The 12,121-nt window shown below is 41.1% G+C and overlaps 1 protein-coding gene across 1 annotated transcript in view; it reads right to left on the bottom strand.

The window, feature by feature from the left end:
• The window catches only part of LOC134677465 (catenin alpha), a 77,257-nt gene that overhangs the window by 14,114 nt on the left and 51,022 nt on the right, over positions 1 to 12,121 (bottom strand). The window contains exons 15-17 of the mRNA XM_063535946.1: positions 5,497 to 5,642; positions 4,453 to 4,522; positions 331 to 398 (exon numbers count right to left, since the gene is read on the bottom strand). Coding sequence (XP_063392016.1) covers positions 331 to 398; positions 4,453 to 4,522; positions 5,497 to 5,642 — 284 coding nt within the window. The remainder of the gene's footprint in view (positions 1 to 330; positions 399 to 4,452; positions 4,523 to 5,496; positions 5,643 to 12,121) is intronic.

Raw genomic sequence — 12,121 nt, 5'->3', positions numbered from 1 at the left:
CTTGATGTGTCTTTTAATTGAAAAACACATTTTAAAAATAAGTTACGGCAAATATGTAACAATTATGAATCTAATACGATCATTTATATTCTTCTGCTTTCATAAGTAATAGTTTTTAATTTAAAAAAGCGTTTTTCAATTAAAAGACATGTTAAGATCGCTTACCTTCTTGCAAGTTCTTTCTAATGCTAAAAAAAAAGAACTATAGGCTGATGCCAATCGTATACAGAAAACGAATAGCAATTTAAATATTGGTCGAAATAGTCATCTGTCATTCCGATACATTTTTATTTTTCGATTGGATTTCAGAGAATAAATTATGGGACTTACCCGGGCGTTGGTAATGCCGCTGATGTCAGGGTACTCGTCCACACCGTGTTCGCCGGTGTGCGCGCTCGCTAGAAAACATATACATTTCAACATTACGCTTGCCGATAGTAATATGTAGTGGGTTTAGACCAAACGAACTGATATTATATCCTGACCCAAAGTACATCGAGAGTTCCAGTCATTATTGTTGTTTTGAATTTGGAACCTTCTTCTATTGCATCACGCTGTGGACCCACACAATTGACCCACACTTTTGGTCAAACTCCATCAATTTGGTTTGGAGTTAGACTAAGCCATTCTTTGTCCAGACTTTGCAGTAACAAAGTGTGGCATTGCCATAATTATTTTCATAATAATTTGATGTTTCTGAAGGCACTTCTCTTAAATACTTGGCATATTTCACATTCTGACACTACAAACTCTGGCAGAGTTAGCTTGGTCCACCTCTATTGCGTACTTAATTCTAATGTCAGCCCACACATACGTACAGCCAATGGATCAGTGAAGATAACGGCATTAGTTATACTTTGTATCTTTAAGTATTTAAATAAAAGTAAACAATTTATTTTATTTTCGGGTAGTTATAAAATTTATTTGGACAAATGGACAGAAAGAATCACAAATGAAGAAGTGTTAAAAAGAGTAGGAGAGAAAAGGCAATTGTTGAGGACAATAGAGAGTAGGAGAGGGAAAATGATTGGTCATCTTATACGACATGACGCTTTTATAAATAACATAATAGAAGGAAAGATTGCAGGCAAGAGAGGAAGGGGAAGGCCGAGGATAAGCTACATAACACAAATAAAAGAAAAGGTAGCTGTAATGTCGTATAAGGAAATCAAGGAGGCGGCCCTGGATAGAGTCAAATGGAGAGAGCTACACCGACAAGAGTCTAACTCTTAAATTTACGACGACGATTTAACCAACCAAATGCAAAACCGTCTGGATAAGTCACTGAACGACGTGACTTTAACCTACATTATTTGATCGTGTAACGTTTTCATCTACCCTTAACTGGCTTAAGGAGCCATTTGAGGGTAGATTTTGTTTACTATTATTTAAATACCTAAAGACACAGACTATAAGTGAGAACCACCAACATGAAACTACCACAAAACAGACTAAAGTCATCACAACCAACAATGAACAAATATTAAACACCAAACGGACAACCCCATGCTAATACCTTCTCACGCCGTTTGAGTAGTTTTAGACGCGACGTCTTTGCTGCTGTATCTGTTACGGCTAAATTGGTAACTAAAATTCCAGTTAATGGTTCAGGGGCACTGTTGGGCTATCACACAGACAAGACATCCTCTAGACGGACCTTGGAGCAATTATTTCATGAAACTGATGCTGCCAAAAATACAGGGGTGCGGGGGACGAGGTGAGCGAGTCCGTGAATGGTCAGTTCAAAGACACTATCGAAAATGAAGTAAAACTACCGTATATTTGTGGCAGAGGGGGTATCGCGACTATGCTCACAGCCTGGAGGATGTCTTGTCTGTGGGCTATCAGGTCTTGTCGCTGACCACGACGTCTACCTTTTGGCTAGCAGAGGGGCGTGAAGAAGTCATTTATTATTTATTTTTGGACGCAATAACTTTGGTACCTTAGAAGGTAAATATTAATTTGAAGAATTATATTCCCGGAGGCACCTGTGCAAGAGTTGCTTACAACGTCCGGTAGCTGGCGCAGTTGCACGGAGAGGGTTAACGAAAAATAGTATAGATTTAGTGCATAATTTATTTTCCATCGTATTTTCACGGAAACGTACGAACGTGTCTGGCTATTTCAGTCAGTATCGGTACAAAAAGTACTGACATTGACTCAACTAGTATGACAAATACGAACGAACGTTTCCGAGAAAATACGATGGAAAACAATTATGCACTGCATCTTTATGAGCGTTGCTTTAAGCCGGATTCACATTTGTCTGTCGTGTTGTGTTGTCGTGATGGCATACTGTTCACATCTATTATGATGCATTTTTATCAGTTCCGTCTTGGCTCTCGGAGACTTCACACTCCTCGTCCATACTTGATGCGGCTCTGTCGCGTCACAACACAACACTGGCGCGTGCACACTAGTCTGATGCGCTGTGTCGTGTCGCTGCACCGCCCCCCGCACCTCACCCGTCCTGACGCGCGACCGGGATCGCTTGTGATGCGACACAACACAAGCCGTCACAACACACGGCATCAGGGAAATGTGAACGCAACCATATTAAATGTATGAAACCGATGCCGTTCTGATGCATCACAACACAACACGACGGACAAATGTGAACCCGGCTTAACTGTCACGGACGCGTGCGACTGATTTCACTACACCCGCTCCGTGCACCCGCGCACTCGACGCTGAAGACCTAAGACATCGGTTACACGCTAATTCTGGCGTCAGTTCAGTCCATCAGTCTGGTCAGGCTGACGGGAGAATTATCGTGTAACACGCGGACTGATGGACTGATGAAAATTTAAATTTTTAGATACCTAATATTCGTCAGTCCATTTTGAATTACAGAAAACTGATAGGAGACTGATCGTGTAACCTCTTTGTCATTCTCGCGTCAGTCACCGTCCATGCAACAATGGAATGATGGACTGAACTGACGCCAGATTTAGCGTGTAACCGATTTCTATTGTCGTAATTTTATCAGTCTTGACTTTACTGATGGTCTAACCGTGTCCATTTTCCATCATTCTGGCATCAGTCAAAACTCGAAGGCACTGACGCCAGAAATAGCGTGTAACCGATGTCTAAGGGGAGGCACTTACATCGGCTCCTGGTCTCCATGGTCATGTCCTCGACCGGCTCAAACTCGGTGTCGGTGTCGAGATCGTCGCTCGTCTAGAACATGCGTTACATGGACAATGGCACAAGCATGCGATGATGTTAACAGGACGTTTCACACTTTACTTTCATTATCACTAGCACCACAGAATAAATAATAGTACTAGGTACAGAAGACTCACTCTCTAACAAAACGCGTCTGTCACGATCAGCACAGATATGGCCGCTAGGTGGCGACAGCGCCACGCGCGGCTTATGGCAAACCCGAAAATTGGGGTCGAACGGATGTACTTTTAGCTACCTGTAGCAAAGCGACGAAATCGCGGAGTGAGCCACGCCTGCTAGCACTAACTGCGCACGGGTTACACGAAACCATAACAAATCCTAAACCATCCTCAAAAATCCCTTTATTGATAGATGAAAACAGCATGAAAACCGTTCAGTAGTATGTGGATTTATCGCGAACATACAGACAAACGGGGCGGGGGATTTTAGTTTCATAAGGTATACTTTAGTCAACAGTAACAGGCTAAAGTCAAACGAACATTCTGACGTTACATGGCGACCCTGCCAGTTAAAGTAAAAAAGTCAGTCCTCATGTGCCAATACGTTACTCGGCTTGGCGTGGACACTACAATTCCATTATCAAGAAGTTGCTAAAATTGGTCCACGTTTTCAAAGTATACCTATACTAAAGTAAAGTGTGAAACAATCCAAACACAATGACACCAATCACAATACATGACTCATGAAAAAAAGTAATTCAGAAATCATGAAATCAGCAGTTGCGTCGAGCAGCAGCCATAGAGTTGACTATGGTTCATTTTTTTAGCATTAGAAAAAAGGTAATCTTGACGTGTCTTTTTATTAAAAAACACTTTTGAAAAATAAGTCACGGCAAATATGTAACAATTATGAATCATATACGATTATTTACATTTTTTCGCTTTTTAACTGATTGTTAAAAAGCGTTTTTCAAATAAAAGACACTTCAAGATCGCGGAGTCTTTTTCTAATGCTAAACAAACGAACTAGTTATAGACGCTCAGGAGACGCTTAAGCGGTCCACTGATTAACAGTACGCCGGACGGGACGGTATCGGCCTATCAGAACAAAACTTTGACAGTTCCGAACAACTGACAGGCCGATACCGTCCGGCACTGTCAATCAGTGGGCCCCTGTAGTGTGTGATGGCTCTAAAAAACTTAAGAACACAAAAGAATAATTTTCATGAATTCTGAATGACCGACCCTGTGAACACACACAAATACAACACGTATATGGAATGATGACTTGCTCTAACACAGAGTACCTAACAGGCGAGCTTACATTTGCTCCTAGTCTCCAGAGTGTAGTGCTCATCTAGCTCCACATCCTCAGGGTCTAGATCCTCCTCCTCCTATATTTTGCAATACATTACTATACTCCGTCAAGTCAAGCCATTTCCGTCAGTAGAAAAGAGCGGCAAAAATATATAGGCGTAAAGAGTTATCGTCCCATAGAAATCTGCATTTCGCGCCGTTACTACTGACACAATTGTTTGACCGGACATAAAAGCTATAGATGGTCAAGCAAATCTTGAGAAACGGCGCGAAATTCAAATTTTCTATGGGACGATATCCTTTCGCGCCTACATTTTTCAAATTTGCCGCCTTTTTCTACTGAAAAGATCTGCTCGACCCAGTATATTTTAACTATTTTTTTCTCTCTAGATAGTCGTCATAAACACTAACCCCCTTATTCATAAACGTTTACTAAAGTTGACAAGCCGATAATAATAGTTTGTCCCTTTTCGACGTATTGGTATGACGGAAAGGGACAAACGATTATTATCGGCTTGTCAACTTTAGTAAATGTTTATGAATAAGGGGGTATGTATTTATTTGGTCAAGCAGATCTTGTCAGTAGAAAAAGGCGCAAAATTCAAATTTTCTATGAGACGATATCCCTTCGCGCGTATATTTTTTAAAATTTGCCGCCTTTCTCTACGTTTTATTTATTTATTTATTATTATTATTTATGTATCTTTTAGTAGTATTATTCATAGTATCTAGCAAGTATTTAGTCTAGTATTTCTAATTTATTTTACCTAGTATTCCCAAGTATTTTTACCCAGTATTTCTCCGAGTGACTCGGAGTCGGCGAAAGCTGGCGGGATACCGCTCCTGACCGATCAAAGTGGCGTGCTCTTGTGTTGGAGGCCAAGACTCATTTTGGGTCATCGCGCCAACCAAGTAAGTAGTAAGTAAGTAAGTATTTCTCCGAGTATTTTCCCTAGTATTTACCCAGTATTTCTCCGAATATCTTTCCTAGTATTTTACAGCGTATTTTTTAGTATCCCTCATAGTATTTCTCCTAGTATCCCCCACTCACCCGGTTCATGAGCACGGCGCGGCGTATCTCGCGCACGCCGTCGTACACGAGCCGCGACGCGTCGATGAACTCGTTCTCGTCGAGCCCCGCGCCGCCGCCCAGCGCCGACACCGCCGCGTCCACGCGCACCGCAAACTTCGACATCACTGGAACAAAGATTTTCAGGATAAGATTTAAGAGACTTTTAGTTCACATAGCCTCCTAAGGCCCAGCCATACAAATGAAAAATGCAAAATTTGCCCCATAAATTTAAACCTTTAGTGTAAGGAATAGAATTGATTTTGCATTGTTTAAAAACTGAACGAAACAAAGCAAAAGTGACTTTGTTCCAATCGAATATGATTTAAATTTCATTGAACTGAATAAGTACTATAGGTAGGACCTTGGGCCTTAGGAGGATAGAGGAATACTGCCTATTTAAAGGGGCCCATAATGTAACTAAAATCGCATACAAGTTCACGCGCAGTCTAAATCAGACCTTAAGGGGCCCACTGATTATGATTATCGGCTCGATTCTGAAAATGTATTAGATCTCTACTAGACCTCAGCAAGTTACGATATGGATAATTTAAAGATATTTGTAAGATATGTCAAATTTGACGTTTCCGCGATTCTGGAGGTCCTCTTGAACGATTTAGACAAGTTATGACTTAGATATCCAAGTCACATCTAGTCGATATCTAATGTAAATCTAGTTGATCTCTATATCGTTTCTAGATCTTGTGATCATCTCGTTTCCCGAATACGCGTGTAACAGTCCGTCGGACGGTATCGGCCTGTCAGTTAGAACAAAATTCCGAACAACTGACAGGTCGATACCGTCCGGCGGACTGTTAATCAGTGGGCCCCTTTAGAATGTAGCCGGGAAAGCGTTCGCCCTGGCCTGACCTTTCTTAATAGTTTCTTCTGTTTATGTTTAGGCTATTCGTCCTTGAACCTTGACACGGCAGACGCACATACATACACGCGAGGTTATAATTGACGCGTTGCGTGACTTTGGTACATTTTCGCAAGAATGATGCGTATTGAATCAGTCCTAACTAGTTTTTCCTGTGTATTTTCATTGTATTGATCAATTGGGGCATTATCTATGAAAAGGGACCTTATTGTCGATGGCGCTTACGCCGCACAGCGTCGCGCGGCATTGTATCTATATCGGATCATCGTTAATAATGGCGTAAGCGCCACCGACAATAAGATCCCTTTTCATAGATAACGTCACAATTATCCTTTAAAAATATATTTTGTAGGTATAAAAAAACATCAGTGTCTTTATGGATTGTTATCCTTGTTTTTACAAGGATAAAAAAAAATATGGGAATATTTTTCTTCATTACACGTGTTTCATAAAATTTCACGCAAGCGTTTGTTAATAGTTATTTACGATACAAGTGCGAAAAGGCGGAATTACGAAACGACTGGCGATAAATTAAAACACGACCGACGCGAGTGTTTTAAATCGACACCAGTTGCGAATTACCTATTCGCACGTGTATCGTACAACGTTTTACAGTATATGTAGCCCTTTAAACTTTTGACATCTTTAATTTTTGAATGTTTCTTTGAGCAGGTAAAATGAGCGAACTTAAGGTTTTAAGGCACTTTCCCTCCAGGACCCATTAATTTTTTCCGCCCTGTATACGACTATTAAAAGTACAGTCCGCAATAAAAGCTCGTAGCTTTTAATAAAATAAATATTTTGTTAGCTTTTATTTATTTATTTAAACTTTATTGCACAAAATATAAATAAAATGTACAAATGGCGGACTAAAGTAGGGGTTTTTAGTAAAGCATAATATACAAGTGTGAAACATAGCAATTATTTCATGTAACCGATGATGCCAAAAATGCGGGGGTGCGCGGGACGAGTTGAGCGAAGTCCCGTGCCGTGATTGGTTCGTTCAAAGACACGGACGTCACACAAAGACACTTTCGACTCGAACATGGAGTAAAATTCCCGTATGCGTGGCAGAGGGGGTAGCGCGACTATGCTCAGTCTGGAGGATGTTTTGTCTGTGGTGTGAAACGTCAGCAGGCATTTGTTACATACACGCAGTGTGGGGTCAGCACAAATGCCACTGTCAGGTCAAGGCGGCATTAAAGATCACATCCGTTATGTTAGTAACACGACAGTAATGACCGTGGCTATTTTATTTATACTTTTGCTGGATCGGGGTGTCATTCTGAATCCCTAACAACGTTTGTCCTAAAGTCCCTTCCCCTAACTGGTTTGTCCTAATGGGCACATGCCCTAACGATCAATTGTCATAACGATTATCTTCCATAATATAAGGTTCTGAAAAATGGTTAGGTTTTAGAACTTGCTGCCACAAAAGTGGGTTTGGTTAGGGTTGGAACTGCGACCCTCGCAAAAAAGAAAATATGCTTAATAACATTAGGATAAGTAATCAATATTTAGGGAAACCAAAATTAGGGTTTTTAGTGTTAGGACAACTGATCATTATGACAAACAATATTAGGGAATGCAAAGATAGGTGAAAAGACTTTAGGGATTCAGATATAGATCCATTGTACGGAACCCTCGGTGGGTGAGTCCGACTCGCACTTGGCCGGTTTTTGCTTTGATTATTAGCTTAGAGCAAGTAAACAAAAATCTTACATTCCATCATTTCAACCTAAAGAGAGTTCTCAAAATTCTAAATTTAGGTAGTTACGTATTTGCCATTTTCAAAATACCATTTTCACCTTTAAGGGGACAGATTGGTGGTCATTTTTCCATAGAAACAAACGACTCGACATTTTCCTCTCTCTGGATCTGGAATATCTGGATGATCAGTTCAGAAGCTAGTAAAAATGTCGTTACAACAGGTTTAAAAAACCGGCCAAGTGTGATTCGGACTCGCCCACCGAGGGTACCGTATTTGTTGTTATAATGGCAACAGAAATACATATCTATCACAGTTCATGAGATACAGCCGGGTGACAGACAGTGGAGTCTTATTAATAGGGTCCCGTTTTTAACCTTTGGGTACGGAAAGCTAATCAAATCAAATCAAATATCATTTATTATCAGGCAACTAAGGCCCATAGATACATACCTTACAAACTAACATACATAATAGTAAAATCTTACAAGCTAAAAACATTATTTAGGCGACACGGCGGTTTTTAGTTGTGTCGCATGTTCCGGTGTAGGATTTGGCAGATTCCCACGGAACCGCCGAAACACCACACCCTTCGGCCAGAAGTCCGCGCTCGCGATGGTTTCCAGCAGCGGCCGCGGCACGCGCACCACGAAAGAGCTGGCCGCGTAGCCAAGACGCCAATCGCTTACGCTTCGTAGCGATCGAAACGCAACTGTCACTGTCACACTAATATGGAAGAGTGATAGAGAGACATAAAGCTTTTCGTTGTCGAAGCGATAGCGATTGCAACCTTGGCTAGGCCGGCTGAAGTGCACGTAATGGCGCGATCGCAGCTGGAACACTTTCAGCTCGTAACGGCTCTTCTTGCGAACATATTCCACCACATCGTCAGCCGTGGCAGAAAATGATGCCTTTGGTAGGTATACGCACTGTATATTTAATATCGAATATAAAATCTAGTACGTTGTACATAATTATATATTAATATAAGTAATTAGTGGTCAAGCAAGAGTAACCATTGACACGCCATACGCCATATTGTGTAATATGTTCTGACATTTATCAAATCGAAATAAGCGAAGATCGAAATAAGCCGGAGGCTGTTTTAGAGTGACCGATATGTATACGATAGAAATGGAATTGGTCCTATTCTGCTTTCGTCACTCATTCTACATTGAAAGCCACCGACGATTGTGACGAATGTAGAATGAGTGACGAAAGCAGAATAGGACCAATTTAAGAACGTGACGAAAAACGAATGGGAAGACCCAAGACGATACCAAATTTTGGGGGTTCCCCATACTTAGAACTGAAAAGCATTTTTTTTGTATCAAACCCATACGTGTGGTGATAGGTCTTTAAAAGTGATATTGAAGTTTCTAGATGTCGCTAGGGTCCCCTTGACCCACAATATGGTGGAAAGATTTACTGGCTATGGATGAGGTCTTGGTGGCTCAGATGGCAAAGCGCTGGAGTATCGATCCAGAGGCTGTGAGTTCAAGTCTCAACCAAGACAGTAATTGTTCCACTTTTAAAAATGTATTCTAAGCTTAACACTCGTAACTGTACATCAGTGACCTTATTACAAAAGGCATAAGGTCATAGACTAGGAATTCTCTAGACCGAGTTTAGAGCAATTATTTCATGCAACCGATGATGCTTAATATCATCAAGAAAAGAAAAACAGCCTATCTGGGTCACATCTATAGAAATGAAAAATACGACTTATTGCAGAGAATCATCGAGGGAAAGTATGAGGGAAAGAGAGGGAGAGGTAGACCTAGAAATAAATGGATAGATAACATTAAAGACTGGACGCATACAAAAGACGCGGCCACCCTCAAGAGACTGGCAAACACCAGAGAGCGGAATGCCATGCTGACCGCCGACGCCCATTAGACTGGGCATGGCGCCAGAAGAAGAAAATGATGCCAAAAATGCGGGGGTGCGCGGGACGAGGTGAGCGAAATCCCGTGCCGTGATTGGTCCGTTCAAAGACACGGACGTCACACAAAGACACATTCGACTCGAACATGGAGTAAAATTACATATTAACTCACATTAAAGACGGGTCTAACGCGAATTATATTCTTATAATTATACCTTGATTTACCGGCGTTTCGACACAGGTTTCACTGGTCGTGGTCGCGGCTGGGGGTGGTCTATAATGTGAGTTAATATGTATTCAAAACGCGAAAGTTTAAAATATTATATGGAGTAAAATTACCGTATGCGTGACAGAGGGGGTAGCGCGACTATGCTAAGTCTGGAGGATGTTTTGTCTGTGCATAAGGTCCACCGATATACAATTGACAGTGTGGGCGATCGTACAGTTCAGTTCATAAATATGTATACATTTTTAGGATTCCGTACCTAAACGGCCACCCTATCACTAAGACTCCCCTGTCCGTGTGTCTGTCACCAGGCTGTATCTCATGAACCGTGATAGTTAGACAGTTGAAATTTTCACAGATGATGTATTTCTGATGCCGCTATAACAACAAATACTAAAAAGTACGGAAGGTGGGCGAGACTCGGACTTGTCCGGTTTATTGTCGTGTCGTCCCCGTGTCGTCGCGTATAAAAGAGAGAGAGTAAAATGTTCTAATGAATAGCTGTCATCGCGTCCACTTCTGTGGCAATAGTTGCGTGTAATATATAAGTGACCTTATTACGATTGAATAAGGTGCAAATTTGTATTTAACTACGCACAATGGCTACTTATTGTGTAAATATTAAATATCAGCGTTAGAAATACGGTTATTAATCGATGGTTTACGATATACAAGGAAATGTCAGCTTGTTTTTGTGTAATTCTTTTTTCTATTCGGAAAGGGGGCTTTTTCTTCCCGACGATGTTTTCTTTCACCGAAAAGGGGGCTATTCATAAATTACGTCATTTCAAATGGGGGGGAGGGGTCTGGACATCGGATGATGGTAGCATGACGGGGGAAACGGGGTCATTCGAAGCATGATTTTTGGATGATTTTAGGGGGGGGGGGGGAATTGTCACAAAACGATAGCCCTAAGCGACCGGTAGATATCAAATGATATATCGTACATAAGTTCCGAAAAACTGATTGGTACGAGCCGGGGTTTGAACCCGCGAGCTCCGGATTGAAAGTCGCATACTTACCGCTAAGCTACCAACGCTAACGAGTCTAATATGTAGTTACAATTATAGACTCGTAAAGTAACCAGCATTCTGTGAAAAGGAAACAGCGGGCAATTATGGAACCTTCGATGGGTGAGATATCCTTTGTGGCTATGCAGTATGTGCAAGACGTTACTAGTGATCGGAACAGGCTATTTTGTTACTAAAACCGGATTTTATATAATAATCAAACTAAGAGCCAACAGGAGTGGTCATTTCTCCATACAAACGTACTCGACTGTTTCCTCCGTGGGTTTTGATGCTATAGCAATGATTTTTTCAACACAGATTAATTTTGTCAATATCTGTGTCGGACCGTTTTGCTTTTTTTGATATTTTTGCTTTTTAAGGCGCAAGAGCCCTTCAAAAATGGCCTAATTGACTATGCCGCAATGAGAAGCGTAGTATTCAAAACTGATATCAATTAGCCAAAAAAGCAAAACGGTCCGACACAGATAATTTCATAATAATTTAAATTTCCAAGTTTGGTTAGGATTGGTTAAGTTTTCGAGGAGGAAACAGTGGAGTACGAAACCTCGATTTTTGAGATTTTGTCGCCTTTTCCTTATCGCACTAGTTTTAGGAGCCACTTCCGTTAGCGAGACGGGTATATTACCTAAAATTTTAAAACTCAGCTCAGTTTAGGTAAATATACCCGTCTCGCTAACGGAAGCGGCTCCTAAAACTAGTGCGATAAGGACAAGGCGAAAAACCCTGCGTAAAAATCTCAAAAATCGAGGTTTCGTACACGACTGTTTCCTCCTCCAAAACTTAACCAATCGTAACCAAATTTGGAAATCTAAATGATTATGAAATTATCTGTGTCGGACCGTTTTGCTTTTTTGGCTAATTGATATCAGTTTTG

This window comes from Cydia fagiglandana, chromosome 26 (assembly GCF_963556715.1).
Source record: "Cydia fagiglandana chromosome 26, ilCydFagi1.1, whole genome shotgun sequence".
In the NCBI taxonomy this organism is placed as follows: domain Eukaryota; kingdom Metazoa; phylum Arthropoda; class Insecta; order Lepidoptera; family Tortricidae; genus Cydia; species Cydia fagiglandana.
This window is presented reverse-complemented; position numbering and strand designations above follow the sequence as displayed.